The sequence below is a fragment of the Eptatretus burgeri genome, chromosome 18 (assembly GCF_056783735.1).
Source record: "Eptatretus burgeri isolate ZD-2024b chromosome 18, Ebu_testis_v1, whole genome shotgun sequence".
Lineage (NCBI taxonomy): Eukaryota > Metazoa > Chordata > Myxini > Myxiniformes > Myxinidae > Eptatretus > Eptatretus burgeri.
Genome location: NC_140978.1, coordinates 46,986,367 through 47,010,278, shown reverse-complemented (window position 1 = coordinate 47,010,278; position 23,912 = coordinate 46,986,367). Strand labels below are relative to the sequence as shown.

The following is a 23,912-nucleotide window of genomic DNA, read 5'->3' as shown; positions in this document are numbered from 1 at the left end:
AAAAGTTCAGTCAGATTTTAATAACCCTCACATGAACACACACGCACATGACTGCATAACATGTGGTCTTTGATCAAACGAATAGCAGTACATCAACATGCTCCGATACGCAAGCTATGGATTTATGCCACAAGCTTTGAAGTGTCTGCAGGACATCCTGTAAACATGGAACTATGTGACAACGTAAATGTTCAATTTTAAAATTGAGGAAAAAAAACCCAAAAAACACACTCACCGATGCGAGCAATGAGGTCGTCCTCGATGGGGTTCTCTTTACGCCGCCCTGTGCTATACATGCTCGACGGGCGTTTGACCGCACGTTGCCGCACGTGCCCGCCGGCACCCGGCGATTTCCCACGCCTCCGCACACCGTCGGCCACACCGCCAGGCCCAGGGGACAAATCGCTGGGCTTGAGCCCTCGCAGGCGGAATGGACTTCCACGGATATGCTGATCGTAAAGACGTAGAGCGAACGAGAACTCGCCGTCTCGAGGCAGCGTGTAAGTAAGTTCATACGTGCCGTTGCGATTATCGACGACGTCGCCATCGACGACACTGCCTTCTGGAGTGCTAATCTCTGCGGAGAGGGCAGCGTTTCCTGAACGAACAAGAACGCCGTCCTTGTCTTTTGTTGTCACCGTTACACTCACTGGCTGACCCACCACTGCCTAGAACACAGGTACACGATACGACACAAATCATATATACATACTGGCAGCACTCATGATTGCAAAAACGGTTTCATTATTCATGCAAATACGAAACAAAATCGTGCAATGAGGCCAGTTCAGTGGAAGTTAGTTTTGGTTTATAGATTATAGGATTATCCAAAATCCTGTCTATTTTCGATGCTATTTGTCCACGTGAGGTATGTCGTGCAGAAATGCGTCAAGTTGTGCGGGTGCAACAGAATCAAGATGGCGGTTGACAGTGTCAGTACCCTGACGGAGCACATTCGCTCTTCCATGAGCCTGGAGGCACAAGCACATGCGCACGCAAACACACGGGATGGGTGTGCAGTCCAGCATTTCTCTCAAATCGATAACAACACGAAAATGAACCAGATATCATTTTAACAGATTCAAAATAAAATGTTCAATTTTCCACTGAGTTGGGTACCTGTAGCTACTCTGTCATCATTGCTGGTGGTATGTTGTTTCATTTGTCCTCACAAATCCCCAATAAAATGTCGAATCCATCCGAAAATCGTCGAAGGCATCCATCTCTGATTGTGTTTTTATCTGTGATCAAGAGGAGAATTTTATTCAAGCGTGTTATTGCTTGCTGATTATAAGCTCCCTTGCATCAAGACTAACGGATGCATCTCACGAGTGGATAGTTTAGTGGTGTTTTCTTCAAAAGCTTGATGACCATTTTCACTTGGAGGGCTTTGCGCTGCATTCTTACATTGAACACGTCTCGATCACATTTTTTTTTCACTTGGCACATTACGCTAAATCAGAGGGATTACGCGAAATTACACATTACGCTAAATCAGCTGCCTTTATGATACCGAGATAAAGTTTTGATAAATCTTTGAAATATTCCTTTTCATCTGAGTGAAAAGCAGCAAACTTTGCCGTTGGTTATACCAGCCAAGACACCGTCGTCGACATATCGCTCCGATAATTTATACATTGGCCTTGAGATCGGATAGGATGAAAGGCATCATTGCAGGCTTATCTGTTTGATCATTCTTCAAGGAAGGCATGCCCCGATTTGCCATACACTCAAATCAATCTAATTTCACGAGCAAGTGGATCCCACAGGTGCATTCATGGTTTTGCACGAGTGAGCACGTGCGTGGGGAATGGTCGTCTTCTCCAAGGCAGGACATAGACGGATAAACAAAAGATACGAGGCCTTATGAAGTAGGCTCCATTTACTTTTGATGCATTATCCATCCATCTTGCCTTGCACCACTTTAGAGGAAACAACTTGATTCCTATAACTTTAGTGTAATCTTCTTTTTCCATGGAGGAGATATGGAGTAGGTTTTCTCTGGAACTAGCAGACACAGCTATAAACTGACATCCCGGTGTTTCACAGACAGGGTGATTCATGAAGGTGTGTGCTGTCCCTCCGATGGACGTTAAACAGGTGTCCTGTCAGCCAGCGTTAGTTCTGTTCTTGCGTATGGCAGCTTAGTCTGCCGGGGTAGCGATAATTTCCTGGAAGCGCGGCTGTGCCGCGGATGCTGTGCCCCTGTACTCATTTTGCTGACTTCAGAAGGACGACAGGCTGAGTCAACCCCACCTGGTGTTAATTTAGCAGCCAACGAGGCTCGAACTCAGGACCTTAAGCTCCTAAGCCAGCCACCATAAACCACTACGCCAACACCAGGCTTATGCCAGCATTAGTTGCTGGATGTTAAAGATCCTATAGTGTTCTTCACAAAATGTAGGCGAGCTATTGCCAGCATCTTGGCAAAATTCCAAATTCCTGTTCGAACCTCCGTCGAACGTCAGGTCCCACTGGCCAGTTCATGAAAATAAATAAATAAATAAATAAATAACTTGGGCCAAGCTTCCCCTGGTCAACTCCACAAAACGGAGGAATAATTGTGCTCGTAACTTCACTCCCAGAAGCTTCAAATTCTACCTTTTCTGGCCGTGTATTCCCCAACACCAAAAAACATCTGCAGGGAACGATGTCACAACCGACTCTCAACATCTTGTTCTGTTATCTTCAAAATCCATTCATTCACCTCATCTTCACAATCCTTTGGATGTGGTCGCAACAAACCATAACCCAGTTCTTTTCCCTCCATTCCTGTGCTCTTTGGACGTGGATCTTGTTCAGCTTCTACACAAACACTGCGCCCTCAGATAACAGGGCGATGTCATTATGAGCTCACTGCCATCCTGTTATGTTCGGTGATGTGTTTCGACAAGGTATAGCATAAGGTTAAGATCTGTTTTGGTTTTATTAGCAAAGCGGCTGTCCTTACGGACAGGGGGAAGAGGTAACAGAACTCGGAGTACTAGTTTACTATGGACAAACAAACAAAACACAAACAAATGTGTTCCCTCTCAGGCATCGTGTGGGGTAATTGGTTGGGGGTAAAAGGAGGGAGGTAAAACAAAAAGTAAGACAAGGGATAGATGGGGTTTAGGGAGAGGTAAAATAAACAAATCAATAGGAAAACACCGAGGATGATTGCAGCAGTTAGTTTATGATCTCGTGATAAACAACGTTGGGTGTTCAACATCTCCCAGTGCCAGGTCAAACCCTCCTGTGAAATTCTGATTGTTCTACAAATTAAACCTTTATAGATATTTATTACTTCTCTCATTCTATATCGAAATGTATCATTTGCAAAGTTCCTGTTTCTGTGTTCGTTTGTATTATTCAGCAGCGCTCCAAGTCCTTCTTCTTCTTCTTTCCATAAGTAAGGATGGGATCTTTATAATAATAATAATAATAATAATAATAAAAACTGGTGTTTATCATGTAAAAGCTACCGTGGCCAAGTGGTTAAAGTTGCTGACTCGGAAGCCAGCAGATACTATATGGTTCGTTCCCAGACAAAGCCGAATTCAAAATATCTGTTTTCTTGGGTGTGATAAAGTGTTACACATGGACATGACTCCTTTTGTATAGATATCATATATATATATATATATATATATATATATATATATATATATATATATATATATATATATATATATATATATATATATATATTGCAGAGGAAAGGAAATGGTCATGATTAATATTTTAAATCTTTACCGAACGATAATAAAAATAAATGTTCATCGACATGTAATTCACATATGTGAAGTAGAGAAACATACTTTATTCTATAAACAAGCATCAACTGATTGGGCATCCTCCATCATGCAAAGTCCTTCCTTGGCACACCTGAGCAGCTATCCACATACAAGGCTTTCATCTGCGGCTTGATGGAGTACTGCTCTCCCCTCTGAGCTAGCTACCCTGCCTCATGTCAAGCTCAGCTCGATGTCATGGAAACCAAGGCTTTCAACATTATTGGAATCTCTCTCACTATAAAGCTTAGCCGATGGGCCTATCACTTCGCCATCAGAGATGAGTGGTCTCTGTCTGTCTTCTTCCACCTCATTTCCTGCACCTTCTGCCCTCTCCCTGCTCTGTCCCACCCCCACCCCCAAGCTCTGTCCACCCCCTCTAAGTATCAGCAGGATTCACACAGTCCACCAGCAACCACCTCCGAGAGAAACTAATTCCAAAAACACTGCACTCCACTACTCATTTATTCCTCTCTTTTCCCACCTATGGAACCACGTTCCTGATTCTATTTGATCTCATTCTTGTCTCCCAGTCTTCAACACAGCTGTTCACCGTCATCTCAAGTCATCCCTCATCTAAAACCATGATATTTTCCATGTCTGTTAAACCACCCACACCGCTCCCATAAATTGTGGCTCTGTATCCATCTTGTCCAGCTCTTTGCATTATCCCCGAACCCTCATCATTACCTGCATCCCTTGTTTGTCCGTCTCCATCTTCTATTGGCATTTCTTCTCTCTCTCAGCCCTGCTATTGGCATTTCTCCTTTCTCCTGCTGTTCCCTTTGTTATTGTTGTGGTTACCAGATTCGCAAACCACCATTCAGGTCCCTTAGGTGAGGTATCTCGGTAAGTGCATGTGTAGTTAGGCCCAAACCCGTTGTCTAGTGGGAATACATGTCATTTATACGTGCTGCGACTCTTCAGGATAGCCGTTTTTCTTTTACTATCTTTATTTTGGACCAATCGCCACCATCACAACCACAACGCCGCTTCACCACAACCGCCATGACCTTTACCGTCACAACTCGCCACCATCGCATCACCGTCATCTCGCGCCACTCATGGGCACCGATGCTGGACTCGTGTAGGGCGCACGTTGAACAGCGTGTACAAAATCACGGATTTTGTGCTTCAAAACGGATCCAAAACGACACACGCCCACTTTTTGCCGTCCAATCGGTGAGCGAGGGGCGAATTGGCCCGCCCCCAGGGCGATCGATATATGCAAATTTGTGGATCAAAAGCCTTCACGCCCACTTTTTCTCGGGCCAATGGGGAGCGAGTTGAAAGGTCAAAGGGAGGGGGTCAAAGGCGAAGTTACGGGGGGATAAAAGGACGGTGTTCGTCAGTAAAAGGAGTCGTAAAAGTGGGAGCGAAAGAGTCAGCAGAACGGAGGCGAAGGAGTCGGAACGAGGCGAAGGAGTCGGAACAGAGAGTCAAGACTTCGCGGGCGGTGGAGCTGCTCGTCGTGTGCGTTGGAGTCGGAACGGAGGGGACGAGCTGTGGAGAGGCGGCGAGTCGGACGAAGGGTGCTCGCGTCGTGCAAGGAGCTGCGCGCCCGAGGGAGGCCGGCGGCGCGACCTGGCCGAGGTGGAGACGCTCGTCGCACATAATAAAGATCCTCTATACCCCGAGCATCAGCAACCCCCTCCTGTTTCCCCCCGCGCTGAGATAGTGCGACCAAGGGGGCCCCGTTCCCACCCCCCTGCCAGGCACTGTCCACGAGGCCCGCGGGTTGCGGGGCCATCGCCGCTCCGCGTCTCATCACCAGACGGGTAGGCCCGACCAGGTCTCGGCCCCAGGCCTACCTCATTCTTGAGGGGATTTTCTTTCCTTGGTTTTGGGTATGTGTTGTCGGCGCCGTCTGTGAAGTAGAATTGTATAAGTGTTGCCGTGTGCTCGGTAGTCGGTATTAGCTCTGCACTGTGTTTTCACTTTTATGTTTGCTTTTTGTGTAAATGGAATTGTGTTTTCTTTTTTGTGTGCATTTGGTGGAATTGTATTTGTGTGCTTTCCCGTTCGTCGCGAATAAATGTGCTTTATTGTTGAACTGTTTCCCGCTTCGCTTCGTCTTTTTCCCCATTGAACCCCCATCTTGCTTCACGTAAAGGGTTGGTAGTGGGCTGAATACGCCCGATAATTAATCGAACCGTCGAGGTCGACGATAACACCGCTCGGTTATTCTGATAGTACGGAACGGGTCGCTTAAGTGGCCCGTGTCCGAGGTCGACCTGCGGCGAGGTGCGATCGCCCGGTCTACCCTCCGCGTGGGTACTTAGGTAGTTCGAATTTGGCGAGCAACCCTATCCCACGCGGGGGCTGATTGGCTCGATCGCGGTGAGACCGAAAGGTCCACCCGTGACTGGTTCCCGGCGTTAGTCCGAGAGGGTCACGACTGGATTGTCCGTCCGGTGGGCGACGTGCCGCGATTCGAGTTACGTGGCCGTTCGCACGCCGGCGGGCGCGAAGACCGCAACACTGGTGTCAGAAGTGGGATACAAATCCATCGCCCTCCTCTCGGCACTGGTATCGGAGAACAGGAAAACGGGCTCTCCTGTCTCCAGCGAAATTCACGGGAATCGGTCCAGGGGTGAGAGAAGCGACCCCCGATTCCCTCCAAATTACGAGCGAGCAAATTAACCCTTCACGAGAAGCAAGATGGCGTCTCAAGGCGAGCGGGAGCCGGGGGTATTAGAAATGTATATGTGTAATAATGTAGAGTCCATGGTCCAGGATGGAATCCCCGAGCAGGAAATGTTGATTGTGCAGGAACACGGACTCGCCCAACTAAACCCAGAGCCCGAAATGGGTGCGGCAGCGGCCGCAGTGTATGACACCTCCCCCCCCCTCTCCACCAAAACCCTTGCTGAAACGGCTCAGCTGAGTGCACCCGACGTGGCCCAGCTATGCGCCATGCTGGCGGCAATGACAAATGAAATAAAAAACGAAATGAAAGACATGAACAAGCAAATGAATGAAGTGAAAACGACGATGGATGCGAATACACAACAAATAAACGAAAAGATGGATACAAAAATGAACGGAATGGAAACAAACATGAAAGAGCTGCGGGGTGAGACGCAGAACATGGGCCAATGCCTGCAGGCGGGCATGAAGGCAGTGAGAGCAGGGAGCTTAAAATGGCGACTCCACGTGTGGGAGCAAACGAGCTGGGTGGGGGTGCAACGGCTGACAGGCCCGCGGTGGAGGCGGGTGAAAAAATAATTCGTGGAACGTGTTGGGCGAGGGTCGTGACGATGACCGAAAGGGAAAAATTAAATGGGGAGACCAAAACGTGTGAGACGAGACACGAGGTGACGACAACAGAAATAATAGTTGAGACAAGGGAGGTAAAGGGTGAAGAGTTGGCAGAGACACGGGAGACAGAAAAAATAGAGGGAAGACTACACGATGAAGACGGGGTAAGTGACGCGCACGCACACACGGAGGTAGTGGAGGACAATGGGGTTGAGCTCGCGGAGCGTGTAGGGACCCGGTGCGAGCAGCGGGATGGCCTCCTCCAGGAACGAGGGGAGGGAGTATGCCCCCTTGAGGCGAGTCACGACCAGGTGAGTTCGGTCGTGCTTTGCGAGGTTGAGGGGACGAGTGCTGTGGACGGGTGCACGGAGAGCTTGGGGGGTGTAGAGGCCCCGGAGACCCTTGTGGGGACACAAATCCCCAGTGTGGTTGTCCCTGTGTGTGTGGTGCAAGGTGTGAGTGCGGCACCGTGTGTGGAAGCGACCCCGTGTGTGAGTGGTGTGGTGGCGATGGTGCCGGAGTACGTGCTTCCCAGCACGCCGTGTGTGGATGAGGCACGGAGTGTGAGTGAGGCACCGCGGGTTAGTGCCCCCGCGTGTGTGGGTGAGGCACCGTGTGTGGAAGAGACCGCGTGTGTGAGTGTCGCTGTGTGTATGAATGAGGCACAGCGGTTGAGTGCCCTCGCGTGTGTGGGTGAGGCACCGCGGGTGAGTGCCCCCGCGCGAGTGAATGGAGCACCACGTGTGAGTAGTATGGTTTGTGTGAGTAGTGAGGCACGCGTGAGTGAACGGCCGTGTGCAAGGTCGCTGTGTGCCAGGGAGACCGTGTGTGTGAGAGAGCGGTATGAGAGGGAGATGTCGGTTGGCATGCGGGAGCACGCAGCCGCGTCTCCCGGTGTGAGTTTAATGGTGTGGACTGTGTGCGTCGTAACACGCAGGTGTGCGTGGGTCGAATGGCGACGACGAAGGCGACAGAAGAAAGAAAGCCGAGTAGCGGCTGTGGTTGTTTCGAGGACCGTGCCGGGTTCACCCAGCAGTGAGCACGCGGTTCGTGCTGTGCAACGCACGAGACCACCACGTGCTCGCTTGCGAGAGTGAAGTCCCGGTCCGGAAACGCACGCGGTGGATTTGCCGATCCCGCGGACGGACAAAGTTTAGGCAGGTAAATGGATTTGGACCGGACGGGTTCTCCACGCGATCGTGTGTGTTAAGCTCCAACGGGCAAAGCACATGTGTTCGCGTGGGGAACCCCTCGAGACATGGGGCTTGTTTTTTTTATGCGCACGGTGACGTCATGGCTGCACGTGGGGTTGGAATCCGGCAGGAGGGGTATCTCTGCCGGATGGTCCCGTCCAAGGAGGGACGAGGAACACGTGCAGCTGCATGACGTCACGGGCAGGTGCAAAGTGCGCGAGCTCTGAGTTGCCGCGCTGGCGCTGCGCATGTAGAAAAAAAAAAAAAAGAACAAGCCTCACTTTCGGGTGCAAAGGATTCCTGGGCAAGGGGTGAAAGACCCCCTTGACCTGGGCACAGGATGGAAACTAGTTAGGGGGAAGGGTTAGCTTAGTTAGACCGACTTCATGGGGCAGGGGTAAGTCCTCATGGAGTCCGTGGAATGGATTAGTTAGAGGGATTTAGTGAGCTTTAGGTGGGGAAATAAAATAATTAATGGGATTATTTGGAGACATGGACAGACTTATGAATGTGTAGAGTTGACGTAGTTTAGCTACGTAGGTTAAATGGAACGTGCTGTAGTTTAAGGGACGACGTGGGAGCACGAGTTAGTTAGGGGATGTAGTTAGAAGGATGGCAGAGTTCAGCGGTGTGTGTGTTGAAGAGTTGGTGAGTTGTGAGGTGAGTACATGGTGAGTGAGTGAGGCCAGCGGGTCTGTGTGTGTGGAGTGAATGGGGAATGCATGGTGCGATGAGTGATTGGGGGGAGGAGTGACTCCCGCCCAAGGGACCCCCGGGGTCAGTGTAGAGTGAGTTAGCTGGGTTAGTCAAATTAACAAAAATGGAGGTCGTTTTGCTGTTGGTGGGAATGTAGGCTCGAGACCCATTTGGAGGGGTGCAGGAGCCCTGTTGACGGGCTTGGGAGCGTGGCTGCGAAAGGTGAGTATCGCTGAGTGGGTACCCCGGGCACCAGGCTAGTCGGCCGCGGTAGGCCATGGGCCCATGGGGGGCCGGGATAGAGTAGTGGGCACGGGTGCGCCTGCTTGGTGCGGGGGCCCGGGGCGCCATTAGCCGCGTGGGCAGTGTTGTGGGCACGGGTGACCCTCGGAAAGGGGCCCGGGAGGCCGGCCTGCCACGTGTGCGGTTCAGGGGAGGTGCCATGGGGGGCACTCCCCGGTGTCAGGGAGCTGGTAGGCTCGGAGGCAGTGTAGTGCCCGGGGGTGCCATAGCGGGAGATTCGGCAGAGGGTCGTGCCTGCCAAAGGGAGCCACGTGTCCCAGCCAGGAGACCGTGTGAGGGCACGGAGAGAAAATTGGGGGGCGAGGCCCGAAATTGTAAGGACACCAACACAGGCGACGGGAATCTGGGTTGTTAGAACCAATAGTTTAAGCGAGAGGCGCTTGTTGAAAGCCCCGGGGTAGTTTAACAGTTAAATGGTTAGGGTAGATTAGGAGATGTACCCCTCCGCACCATCCATCCCCTCGCTGTCGTTGTGGGCCGCTGGACCTACTTGGTGTTAAGATCGCCGAACTCTGGGGAGGCCATTCTGAGGCTTGAGTTGGGCCTCGACACAGGACGTTAGCTCTCCCTTATTCCCCTCCGGGAAGGGAACGTAGGGGTTGGGAGTAGGCTAGGTGACAGGATAGGTTAGCCGAACAAAGACGATAAAGGGGGTTAGGGGACGATTTATAGAGGGGGAGTAAAAATAAAAACAACAAAAAAATAAGTTGGGGCTAAATTGGGGTTTGACAAATTAAGGGAGTGGGTATGTACAGTGACAGGCAAAGGCGATAGGTTGGGAGGGAGACAGGTAGGTAGGTCCGAGCCCGCCTTCCAAGTGGCCAGCACCACCGCACTCCCTCCACCAACCTCCACTGAACGGCAAAGGCTGGCCAGCTTCATCTGCTGGCTGCGTTGCTGCGAGGCAGAGGCCGGCCAACTTCATCGGCAGCTGTTGTTTTGCTGCAAGGCCTGTGCCATCGGCTGGCCGTGTTTTTCTTCAAGGCCTGTGCCGGCCAACTTCATCGGCAGCTGTTGTTTTGCTGCAAGGCCTGTGCCGGCCAGTTCAGCTGCTGGCTGTTTTTCTTCGTGGCCTGTGCCGGCCAGTTTGTCTGCCGGCTGTGTTTGCCTGCAGCGGCCTTCTTCTGCGGGCTGTGTTTGCCTGCTCACCTTTGCCATGCCATGCCCACTGCCCATGTTCACAAGCCCCGTTCAATTTTTGCTTTGCCCCCCCCTGTTCATTTCCATGTGCGCCAGGATCTGAAAGCAACAGTTTGCAAGCTGCAAGAACTGCCCTGTTGGCAGCTACAACACGGGCCTGCAGTGGCGGCCCGTGCACCGTGTTTGTGTTCATGCATCCATTCGTTGTGCTCATTGCGTGTGCCACTTGAGCTGGCACGGAGACTGCGTTGTGCAGCCCAAGCACCGTTGTGGTTCACTGAGTTCAGTTCAAAAAGGAAGGCCTTGGACTGCGTGTGAGCAGCCAGCCACGTTCCCTGTCACCTGCATTGTTTTGAGCCAGAGACTGCATGCGGGCAGCCTGGCTCCCTGCTAACTGCTTTTCTTTTGCAGAGTTCAGTGATCCTGGGCCATGGTTTAGTGTAAAATTTGTAAGTTAAGGTTAAGATGTACTGTAAATATGAGTGCGCCCCCGGCATGTCTGTCTAGCGCCGGCAATTTTATTTAAGTCGTCCGTGTGAGTGAGTTTGTTTAGGTAGTTACGCAGCCCTCAGGTTATTTATTTTGGGGACACGAATACCATGAATGTCGCACTCAGGGATCCGTAGGTAAAGTGTACTAGGGGAAAACTACACATGATGGCACACGAAAATTTGACGACTCGGGACGAGTCTGTAAAAAGGGAAGGGGGTAGTGTTGTGGTTACCAGATTCGCAAACCACCATTCAGGTCCCTTAGGTGAGGTATCTCAGTAAGTGCATGTGTAGTTAGGCCCAAACCCGTTGTCTAGTGGGAATACATGTCATTTATACGTGCTGCGACTCTTCAGGATAGCCGTTTTTCTTTTACTATCTTTATTTTGGACCAATCGCCACCATCACAACCACAACGCCGCTTCACCACAACCGCCATGACCTTTACCGTCACAACTCGCCACCATCGCATCACCGTCATCTCGCGCCACTCATGGGCACCGATGCTGGACTCGTGTAGGGCGCACGTTGAACAGCGTGTACAAAATCACGGATTTTGTGCTTCAAAAACGGATCCAAAACGACACACGCCCACTTTTTGCCGTCCAATCGGTGAGCGAGGGGCGAATTGGCCCCGCCCCCAGGGCGATCGATATATGCAAATTTGTGGATCAAAAAGCCTTCACGCCCACTTTTTCTCGGGCCAATGGGGAGCGAGTTGAAAGGTCAAAGGGAGGGGGTCAAAGGCGAAGTTACGGGGGGATAAAAGGACGGTGTTCGTCAGTAAAAGGAGTCGTAAAAGTGGGAGCGAAAGAGTCAGCAGAACGGAGGCGAAGGAGTCGGAACGAGGCGAAGGAGTCGGAACAGAGAGTCAAGACTTCGCGGGCGGTGGAGCTGCTCGTCGTGTGCGTTGGAGTCGGAACGGAGGGGACGAGCTGTGGAGAGGCGGCGAGTCGGACGAAGGGTGCTCGCGTCGTGCAAGGAGCTGCGCGCCCGAGGGAGGCCGGCGGCGCGACCTGGCCGAGGTGGAGACGCTCGTCGCACATAATAAAGATCCTCTATACCCCGAGCATCAGCAACCCCCCCTCCTGTTTCCCCCCGCGCTGAGATAGTGCGACCAAGGGGGCCCCGTTCCCACCCCCCTGCCAGGCACTGTCCACGAGGCCCGCGGGTTGCGGGGCCATCGCCGCTCCGCGTCTCATCACCAGACGGGTAGGCCCGACCAGGTCTCGGCCCCAGGCCTACCTCATTCTTGAGGGGATTTTCTTTCCTTGGTTTTGGGTATGTGTTGTCGGCGCCGTCTGTGAAGTAGAATTGTATAAGTGTTGCCGTGTGCTCGGTAGTCGGTATTAGCTCTGCACTGTGTTTTCACTTTTATGTTTGCTTTTTGTGTAAATGGAATTGTGTTTTCTTTTTTGTGTGCATTTGGTGGAATTGTATTTGTGTGCTTTCCCGTTCGTCGCGAATAAATGTGCTTTATTGTTGAACTGTTTCCCGCTTCGCTTCGTCTTTTTCCCCATTGAACCCCCATCTTGCTTCACGTAAAGGGTTGGTAGTGGGCTGAATACGCCCGATAATTAATCGAACCGTCGAGGTCGACGATAACACCGCTCGGTTATTCTGATAGTACGGAACGGGTCGCTTAAGTGGCCCGTGTCCGAGGTCGACCTGCGGCGAGGTGCGATCGCCCGGTCTACCCTCCGCGTGGGTACTTAGGTAGTTCGAATTTGGCGAGCAACCCTATCCCACGCGGGGGCTGATTGGCTCGATCGCGGTGAGACCGAAAGGTCCACCCGTGACTGGTTCCCGGCGTTAGTCCGAGAGGGTCACGACTGGATTGTCCGTCCGGTGGGCGACGTGCCGCGATTCGAGTTACGTGGCCGTTCGCACGCCGGCGGGCGCGAAGACCGCAACATTATGTTGTGTCCTGGTCTGTTCTGTGTCCTAGCTCTTCCACGAGCCGAGACTACATATGTAAAAAACGAAATTCTGTGGCAAGTTAGAGGCGGTGAAAAGCAGGTTGGTAGGAATCAAAAGAGGGTTTTCGTTTATTGATTTACTTTTATCAAAGTGGTAAAACCTCTATTCGAGGGATGAAGAAATAATATGAAATTATGTAATAATGCCCTCTTTGCTTTGAAGAATGGGGAGAGGATAGATGTGTGGAGATAGGGGAGTTGAAGATTTGGGATTGGGGGAAGGGGGGGGGGAGTTATGACTTGACTCAGGGTTGGGTGGGATGTGTTGAAAACTTGGGGTTGGGGAGCAGGGTGGAGTTGGATGGGGGAGTGGAAGGGGGGGAGGGTTGAGAACTTGGGGTTGGGGGAGTTGAGGACTTGGCCTTGATTTAATTCGGCAATATCTTTCGGGAGTTCATAACTTGACAATATTAAATCCCCGCGATATTAAACTGTTCTTCACACAATGTTGTTATAGTCACGTTTTATATTATGCGGAATTTCCGGGGATACCTCATCTATCTATATGACGATATGCTTATCAGTTCGTCCGTCTGTCTGTCAATCTGTGTGTAACGTTCAATTCCACCCATTGGTTGGACAGCTGGCCTGACAACCAACAATTTCAACCGGAAAAATCACAGCCGCCATGTTGGTGCTTACGGCGATGTGAAGCCAAAGACCTCTTTGGAGCTGTCATATTCACAATCACCATACCCTCTCTCAAACATCCCCTTCAGTGTAAAATAACTAAAACACGACACTTAAAAAGGATTTTCAGCCGCGAGACATCATGGCCTTGTGAAGATAGGCCTCAGCAATCCAGGCAGCATTCTGTCGTCTACATACACCTCCAAAAAACGATGCGGAATTCTATCAAGCAGGACTTTTACCGCAGAGGTTGCGCGAGTCCTTGCTATTATTTATTACTATTTTCCCTTAAATGACTCGACCAGTGACATTCAACCCATGTCATTATAAATGTCTTTGTCTGAGGACTTCCGGGAATCTCGAGACATCGTGAAAGAAAACATCCGTCAAGATTTACTTTTAATGATGTGCACTATATTATGCATCAGGAAGAAAGCAATTCATTTCAAGTCTCATGATCACTTGAGAGTTGCAATTCTATGGGGTTTCAGTATATCACGTGGGATTGTGAGTGGCACAGGCAACCATGATGGGCCAGCACATACAGGAGCTGTTTCGATCATGGTTTCTGTGAAGAGGCGGATAGCATGATCATGATAGCATGATCGGGGAGGGAAAAAAAAAAGAGTTAAATACTCCGCTGTTTCGATGTGGGAATTCCCATTTGCTTTTATGAAGGGAGGAGGGGAGGACAGAGTTGGGGTTGGGAGGAGGGAGAGCAAAGATGGGATAGAGTTGGGAGGGAGAGCTTTAGGCTTTGCCAGTGGGGGGGGGAGGAGGTGAGGACTTTCTGGGGTGGGAGAGTTAAGGAGAGTTGTGGTGGAGAGAGGTTGAGGAGGGGGTTTGAAGGCTTGGAGTGGGGAGGGGATTGATGCCTTTAGTTTGGGAGGGGCGGTGAGGGCTTGGAGTTGGGGGCGGAGGTTGAGGACTTGAATTGAAGTCACATTTCATGATGCATTGCATGGATGATCCGCAGGTCCCTGCTAGTATATTGTATTGTGACGGTTGTGAGCCCCGGGAGGACGGATGTGAGCCCCGGAAAGACCCATGCCAATGAGGGGAATCGACGCAGAGGGTCAAAGCAATAAAGAATGGAATGTACGGAGTCAAACAGCTTTGACACAGGAGTTGTAATACATGGGGACACAGCTGAGCAGATGTCAGGGTTTTCACAGTTCTATTTCTCTCAACGCTCCTCTTCGACACGTACACAAATCTTTCTCTCCAACACTTATTCTTTGCCTTTCCGATGTTCTTTCTTTCATTTATTGGCGTTATCTCTGACTCTTTCCTTTCTTCCGGACTTTCCGCTGCTTTCACACATGCTGATGCGTACCTACAAGTCTGCATGTGCCTTTCATGTAGCCGGTGCCGTCACCATGCTGCTGCAGAACCACTGTCTCCCCTCGCATCACAGTATGAGATACCCGCAGCCACACAGACCATCACGTTTGGCAAGGAACTATCCAGTGACACCTACACGTCCGGGGTGCTGTCGGAGTGGAGGAAGTAGACGAGGGGGCAGTGCGCGAGAGGCGAGACCAAACCGCCGAGCTGTGACTGATCGCAGCTTCAACCAGGGTTGCGAAAGGTGCGTCAGACCACGTAAAAGACCCCACACTTCTCTTTCTCACCACTGTAGCTCACCCCTCTTCTCACACGCTGTTCTCTTCCTTCAGGTGTCTGGAAACATTTATTGTGAAAGTGCCAAGCCATTGTTGTAAGGTATCTGAGGGTGGGTATATTGTGCAGTAAACCGATCTTGGGTGCAAACATTCGAGCTGCGAGGTGAGTGTAGAGGTGAGTGCTGAAGATGGCATCTGTGGTCTTTTTCTAGACATGTCAGGTTTTCAGAGTTACCAATATTTCTGGTTAATGTTGATGTTTTTTTCTGATCATAATAAAAAACATTTATTTTAGCATCCAGGAATTTTGTTTCAAATCACACATAAATTCAAGTCGCTCGAATTGGCTCCATGCTCAGGGAAGTGCTACCTGCATAGGAAGCTTGACTTTGCTGTGCCCTCCTTAAAAAGCAGTGGCTTAACCCTGTCATGTTATCTCCATCTCACACACACACACACACACACACACACACACACACACACACACACACACACACACACACACACACACACACACACACACACACACACACACACACACACACACACACACACACACACACACACACACACGTCCTGGCCATGTCACAGTGTTCTGTACATTTACGAATGCAATTCCTGATGCATTAGATTTTTCAAAATACAAAATTTAAAGAGAAAAGAAAAAGACAAATAAAGGGCTCGGTGGAAAAATAGTTAGAGCATCGACTCTGAGTCTGGGAAGTCGGTGGTTCAAACCATGGCCGAGTCAAAACAAAGAATAAAAATGGTACATGCTGCTTCCATGCTCAACACGCAGCATTTCAAGGACAGAGCACAGACAAACAACCATAGGATGTCATTCAAAGGGAGGAGGAAATTCACCCTCAATTGCTCCAGTCAGTGCAGAGAGAAAAGCGATGTCGTTAAAAGATGGCATCGCAAGTGCCCAGAGTGTTCTGGGAGGTCACTTCCACCAAGCTCAGTGGCTTTATTTATGTTATGTGGTCAAGTCCGGTGTTGTGTCATGAAGGTCTTCATGTATGTTTGTAATTTGTATTCCAGCTCTTCCACGAGCCTCAGACCTTGGATAAATAAATAAATATATATATATATATATATATATATATATATATACATTAAAGGAAGTAAGGAATAAGAGAGATAAACGACGGCTTCGTGGCAAATGTCTACAAAAGAGTATTGCATCTCTTGAAGACAATCAAATTCCTGCAAAGCTACGAGGTATTATTTGTGATCATTTCTTTCCCCTCCTCTCTCCTTCCATCCAGTCAAAAGAGAGAAACTAACAGGAGAAAAAAAGTATACAATCATTGTTTTTCCCAGACCCTCCACAGAAATTCTTGGCAATGTTCCAGTGATCCACCAACTTTCTGCAAACATTAGGTAATATGAGAAAAGGCAATCAAAATGAAGTCACAAAATTTGGAGGGAAATATGTATAACAAGTTAAGTACCTGCCGAAGTGCATCTCCGGTAGCCACCGTTTGGCAAGCAACGGCATGCGTCGTCACCAAGCTGCCCAAATTGAGGATTGAGCGGCGCAAGGCCTCAGGATCAGCACGGAACTCTAAATGATCGTTCTCTTGGGGAAAGAGGTTCAGTGAGCTGTCTGCCAACGCTGATAAACGCTCGCTCATCTGTTTGCGCACCAGCAGCGCCTCAGTGCCACCACCTTGCTGCAGAGCCTGCTGCGTGAACTCACAGCTGCTCTGCATGTCGTCATGGCTTTGTTGCAAGCACTCCAGCTGTGTCTGCAGCACCTGCAGGGGCATTACGTCAAGGGTGGAAAAGTCTGAAGGGGAGTTGCACAGAACAGAAAGTAAATTTACACCACCACCACCACAGTGCACATTTAATCTCAACATACAGGTATTCCAGTTACTCACAAGTGGCAGCACCTAACTGGCACAGTATTCTGGACCATCATACGATTGTCAAAATATATTAATCCCTCCCACGAAGGGGTTAATAATGTTCACTTCGCAATGTACCATAGAGTGGTGGACCTTATATCGGGATGGCCTCGGATAAATTTCCCAGTCCAACCTGCTCCAAACAAATATCTTGGATAAGTTAACTCAAGTAAACATATTGGTAATACTGCACAAAGCACCCATCATTCTTCTTCAGCAGTTTGCACGTCTAACAGAACTCCTACAGTGGTTAGAAACCACCACCAATGTACAAAACAGGCATGAGTTAATTAGGACCAGATATCCTCTTGAAATAAGGAAAGAAAACCAACTCAACATTAGCTCAAGCTCAGAAACTGGTTTCAACTCAAATTAACTTCATTTATCATTTGAAGGTTAACATCAACTTAATATTTAATTAACCTCCAAGTCAGCGAAGGGAACTGAAGCATGACTCAGAATTATATTACTTCTCTATTCAGTTGAGATGATGCAATCTTCCCCTCACCCTGAGAGTCAATAAGTTGACATGCGACGATTTGCGTGAGGTGGTCCCCAGCATATTTGAGGACATAGATTGTTCAGTAAAGGCTAATTTACATTTTGCATCGTGCCATAAACTACTCAAGACCTCACATTAGGTCGACTTTACATGTTGCAATTGGCTGGAAAAATTGCTCCGCTCCATATGTGTAATAGAAACAAACCAGAAGGGCACTTTTCAATGTCGCCCAAATCATCACATCATTATCCATTAGGACCATACTCTGGACAGAGCATTGGTGCTGCCTCAGCAATCTCCTTGGCTATTGGGCACAATCCTGGACGTGTCGTCACTCCGACACAGTATACCAGAAAGCTGGCACTCATTTTGCCGACCTCAGAAGGATGACAGGCAGAGTCAACCCCACCTGGTATTCATTTAACATCCAAGTGGGATTTGAACTCAGGATGCTAAGATCCCAAGCCCACCACCCGAACCATTAAGCCAGCACCAGGCATCATTACACTTGTACAAATCAAATAACTGACCAAACACAACACTGGAGTAGCACAGGGAACCCAAATAGACAAAGATGGAGTCATCAGGAGGAACCTGGATAGCATTTAGGTTTCAGCTGCTACTCCTCTACCCTCCAACCCACCCAGGAGCAGCCAAGTGAACCTCACAAAAACGATTTGCTAGTCACCCCTCCATTGATAAAGAAAAAGAAAGAAAGAGAGATGGAGGACAAATAGAAACTGCACACACAAAACATAAAAACCATACACACCACACACCAACAGAGAGCATACACACCCCCGACACACAACAGAAATACCTTACTACTTCTTCCCTTACCACCACAGAATGTACACAGGAATCCACCAGCACACATCAATACGCAAGCCCTGCATAAATAATGTAGATCCATTTCCTGTAAACACTAATGACACTTCCGGTTAAATTCATTGATTTTTAAAATAAATAAATAAATAAATTACCCATTATTTCTTATTAATGATTATTATTTCACACAACTTCCAATGCTCCGGGAACCTGTTGACATGAAAACCAACCAAACTTAAACAAGAGATTACATGTGACTCTAAAAAGAGTCACATGATCTAATTGATTCTAATCAAACTCTGAGCACGGTAACCTCTCTCCAACATAATGGAATACATCATCTTAGCACGAACCACAAAATCATTCATAACACAGCAAATTCTAGCAAATCTAATAAGACGAGACAAATTCTAGCAAATCTAATAAGCCGAGACAAATTCGAGCAAATCTAATAAGCCGAGACAAATTCTAGCAAATCTAATAAGCCGAGACAAATTCGAGCAAATCTAATAAGACGAGACAAATTCTAGCAAATCTAATAAGCCGAGACAAATTCGAGCAAATCTAATAAGCCGAGACAAATTCTAGCAAATCTAATAAGCCGAGACAAATTCGAGCAAATCTAATAAACCGAGACAAATTCTAGCAAATCTAATAAGCTGAGACAAATTCTAGCAAATCTAATAAGTTGAGACAAATTCTAGCAAATCTAATAAGCTGAGACAAATTCCAGCAAATCTAATAAGCTGAGACAAATTCCAGCAAATCTAATAAGCGGAGACAAATTCTATCAAATCTAATAACCGAGACAAATGCTAGCAAATCTAATAGCCGAGACAAATTCTAGCAAATCTAATAGCCGAATCAAATTCTATCAAATCTAATAAGCTGAGACAAATTCTAGCAAATCTAATAGCCGAGACAAATTCTATCAAATCTAATAAGCGGAGACAAATTCTAGCAAATCTAATAGCCGAGACAAATTCTAGCAAATCTAATAGCCGAGACAAATTCTATCAAATCTAATAACCGAGACAAATTCTAGCAAATCTAATAACCGAGACAAATTCTAGCAAATCTAATAGCCGAGACAAATTCTATCAAATCTAATAACCGAGACAAATTCTAGCAAATCTAATAGCCGAGACAAATTCTAGCAAATCTAATAGCCGAATCAAATTCTATCAAATCTAATAAGCGGAGACAAATTCTAGCAAATCTAATAACCGAGACAAATTCTAGCAAATCTAATAGCCGAGACAAATTCTAGCAAATCTAATAAGCTGAGACAAATTCGAGCAAATCTAATAAGCTGAGACAAATTCTAGCAAATCTAAATCAAATCCAAATCCTCGATCTTTTCTACCCCCGATAATCCACCCAAGCCCACTTCTTTCAATTCCCCTGCTTTCCTTCCTGAAAGTCCCTGTAATGTCCATCTTCTCTTCGCCATGTTCCCCGTCCCATCCCCATCCCTCTCCCTTCCACAGTTCACCTAATGTGTCTGTTCCCCACTGTTTTGTCCCTTCCACTCCCACCCCTCTTGTCTCATGCCTCCTTGCTGCGAGTTGTGTGTTAGCTCTCATACGAGCCTCGACCAAGGTATACAAAAAAAAAAAAAAAAAAGCTGAGACAAATTCTATCAAATCTAATAAGCTGAGACAAATTCTATCAAATCTAATAAGCTGAGACAAATTCTAGCAAATCTAATAAGCTGAGACAAATTCTAGCAAATCTAATAAGCTGAGACAAATTCTAGCAAATCTAATAAGCTGAGACAAATTCTAGCAAATCTAATAAGCTGAGACAAATTCTAGCAAATCTAATAAGCCGAGACAAATTCTAGCAAATCTAATAAGCTGAGACAAATTCGAGCAAATCTAATAAGCTGAGACAAATTCTAGCAAATCTAATAAGCCGAGACAAATTCTAGCAAATCTAAATCAAATCCAAATCCTCGATCTTTTCTACCCCCGATAATCCACCCAAGCCCACTTCCTTCAATTCCCCTGCTTTCCTTCCTGAAAGTCCCTGTAATGTCCATCTTCTCTTCGCCATGTTCCCCGTCCCATCCCCATCCCTCTCCCTTCCACAGTTCACCTAATGTGTCTGTTCCCCACTGTTTTGTCCCTTCCACTCCCACCCCTCTTGTCTCATGCCTCCTTGCTGCGAGTTGTGTGTTAGCTCTCATACGAGCCTCGACCAAGGTATACAAAAAAAAAAAAAAAAAAGCTGAGACAAATTCTATCAAATCTAATAAGCTGAGACAAATTCTATCAAATCTAATAAGCTGAGACAAATTCTAGCAAATCTAATAAGCTGAGACAAATTCTAGCAAATCTCATAAGCTGAGACAAATTCTAGCAAATCTAATAAGCTGAGACAAATTCTAGCAAATCTAATAAGCTGAGACAAATTCTAGCAAATCTAATAAGCTGAGACAAATTCTAGCAAATCTAATAAGCTGAGACAAATTCTAGCAAATCTAATAAGCTGAGACAAATTCTAGCAAATCTAATAAGCTGAGACAAATTCCAGCAAATCTAATAAGCTGAGACAAATTCTAGCAAATCTAATAAGCTGAGACAAATTCTAGCAAATCTAATAAGCTGAGACAAATTCTAGCAAATCTAATAAGCTGAGACAAATTCTAGCAAATCTAATAAGCTGAGACAAATTCTAGCAAATCTAATAAGCTGAGACAAATTCTAGCAAATCTAATAAGCTGAGACAAATTCCAGGAAATCTGATAAGCTGAGACAATTTCCAGGAAATCTAATAAGCTGAGACAAATTCTTGCAAATCTAAAGCCGCTGTAGCACCTTGACATTTTAGCCAGCGTATGGCAACGTATCAAAATGTATGTAAAACGCTGGCGTACGCTGAACTATTGATGTTTTTTTTTAATTTATGGGCGTATAATAACGTGTTGGACGTATGCATAACGTATAAGTAATGTACACAGAACGTTTTAATCACATATAGATAACTTATACCAACGAATGCTGAGCGTGTTGTCGGCGTTCACAACCTATGCCCAACGATAGTCTAACTTATGCATAGCACGGCAGCGTATAGCCGACGATCACGTGGCGTAGGCTATTCATAGGCTGCGGCTCAACGATTCAAATCATAACTGCACTAGACATCAAAGTGTGAAGCCGCTGTCACACCTTGACGGTTTAGCCAGCATTTGCCAACATATGAAAAATTTGCCGAACCAAGCTGGCACACGTCGAATACGTTATGGGTAAGTTTTGTATACGTTAAAAGAACGCTGGCATATGTCGTAGTACGCTGGCATACGTCATTGTATGCCGAGTACGTCGAGAAATTTTCAGCATGTTGAAAATTTCTCGACGTACTCGACGAATGACACACATTCCGCATACGCTGGCATAAGTTTAGGCACGCTACGCGATCGTTGACACACGTCGACATACGTTACTCATAAGTCGAAACACGTCAATGTAATGGTTAGCGTCAGTGCTCCAGACTCCCTGGTTTTTTTTTTTTCTTCAGCATGACAGTCATGATTTGAATCGTTGAGCGGAAGCCTTTAAATCATATTATATTATAACCGCACTAGAAATCGAAGTGTCAACATGACCGTCATACCGAAGAATAGAAAAAAAAAACATGGAGTCTGGAACACTGACGCTAACCATTACATTGACGTGTTTCGACTTATGAGTACCTTACAAGTAACGTGTGTCGACATGTGTCAACGATCGCGTAATGTTTCCATACAGGTTGCCACTGACAAACCAGACATTATCTGCCTAACAGAAACTTTCCTCTCCCAAGACGTGTCTGACTCCCAAGTATCTCTCCCTGGCTACTCCCTCTTACGGTATGACAGACCTGAGCCTCGTCCTGGTGGAGGTGTTGCTCTCTTCATCAAAGACTCTATTCCTCACTCTCCATGCACTGCTCTCACTCCCCCACACCCCCAGGAATACCTCTGGCTTCGGCTTCCCTTCACTCCCACCTCATGTTTATATGTGTACTGTACCGTCCACCGAACAGTGATGACTCCATCTACATCTCACTATCCGAAAACATGGACCATCTTCTATCTTCTCATCCAAACTCTCTCTTCCTCTTATGTGGTGACTTCAATTGTCATCACGCCAGTTGGCTAGGTGTGGGTACCTCTCTCACCTGCCATGGCACCTCAGCAAAAGCTTTCTGCGACTCATTGGGACTGACTCAATCGGTCAACTTCCCGACCCGGATCTCAACCAATGGTACTCCATCTCTTCTGGATCTGATTTTGACAAATTTCCCTGACAATATCTGCTGCTCTTCCTTCACTCCAATTGGTTCTTCTGACCACGTCCTTGTCAAAGTGGACATCTCTCTGGCTGTTATCAGAGAACCACCTCACCGCCGTCGAGTCTGGCATTTCACTCAAGCCGACTGGCAGGGTCTCCGAGCAGCCATCAAACTTACAGACTGGTCTCCTATCACTACTTTCTCAAACATCAACTCATCCTGGGAATTCTTTCAAAGAAACTTGCTCTCCCTCATGCACAGATTTATCCCCTCTCGTGTTCAGTTGTCTTACCCTTCCTCCCGCCCTTGGTTTACTGAAGCTTGTGGCGAGGCAGTTGTCCTGAAACAACTTGCCTTTGCCTCATGGAAAGCAAACCCAACTGAGGGCAATCTCAGTTCTTTCCACAAAGCTCGGAACAAGTGTGTATCTACCCTCAGGAGAGCCAGAAAACAACATCTTTCTCATCTCAAGTCTGAACTCTCAAACCTCTCTCCCTCCTCAAAATCCTGGTGGCGTTTAATCAAATCTGTTTCTGGTGTATGTTCCCCCTCCATCCCCTCCCTTACCTCAAATGGCCGCACTGCTGATTCCACACGTGATAAAGCTGAATGTCTAAACTCGGTGTTTGTAGCTAAATCTTGTGTCCTAAACCCATCACTATCTCTACCCACTTTACCCAGTCGCACCCAACTGTCCCTGGACTCTGTATCCTTTTCTCCTGACAAGGTGGAGAGCTTGCTTTCAAACCTCGAGTCAGATTCTGCAACCGGTCCAGACGGCATCAGCCCACGTGTCCTCAAAGCCTGCTCTTCTGCTCTTGCTCACCCTCTCTCTGTTCTATTCACCCTCTCATTTGCCCAAGGTCATCTGCCATCTGCTTGGAAATCTGCTAACATCACTGCCCTGCATAAAAAAGGTGCAAAAACAGATCCCTATAACTACAGACCAATCAGCCTTCTCCCAATCATCAGCAAGGTGATGGAATCCATCATTGCCTCAGATATGAAATTCTTCCTCTTCTCCAATGGCTTGATTTCCAATCATCAATTTGGTTTCAGACCAGGTCACTCTACCCTGGATATGCTGCTTCTGCTCTCCCATCAATGGATGGAGGTCCTCAATGCCAGACAGGAAATCCGAGCCGTATCCCTGGACATATCACGTGCTTTTGACACAGTCTGGCACCCTGCCCTACTCACCAAACTCTCTTCCCATGGTATTCAAGGCCATCTCCACTCATGGCTCGCAGACTTCCTCTCCTGTCGCAGTCAACGTGTGGCCCTAAATGGAGTTCTT

The 23,912-nt window shown here is 47.7% G+C and overlaps 1 protein-coding gene across 8 annotated transcripts in view; it reads right to left on the bottom strand.

Moving 5' to 3' along the window:
• TRIM2 (tripartite motif containing 2) overlaps positions 1-23,912 on the bottom strand; it is a 154,635-nt gene that overhangs the window by 63,967 nt on the left and 66,756 nt on the right. For all 8 annotated transcript variants that reach the window (XM_085864519.1, XM_085864518.1, XM_085864520.1 and 5 more), the window contains 2 exons: positions 16,549-16,854; positions 236-668 (listed from right to left, as the gene is read on the bottom strand). In XM_085864519.1, the coding sequence (XP_085720645.1) occupies positions 236-668; positions 16,549-16,854 (739 nt within the window). The remainder of the gene's footprint in view (positions 1-235; positions 669-16,548; positions 16,855-23,912) is intronic.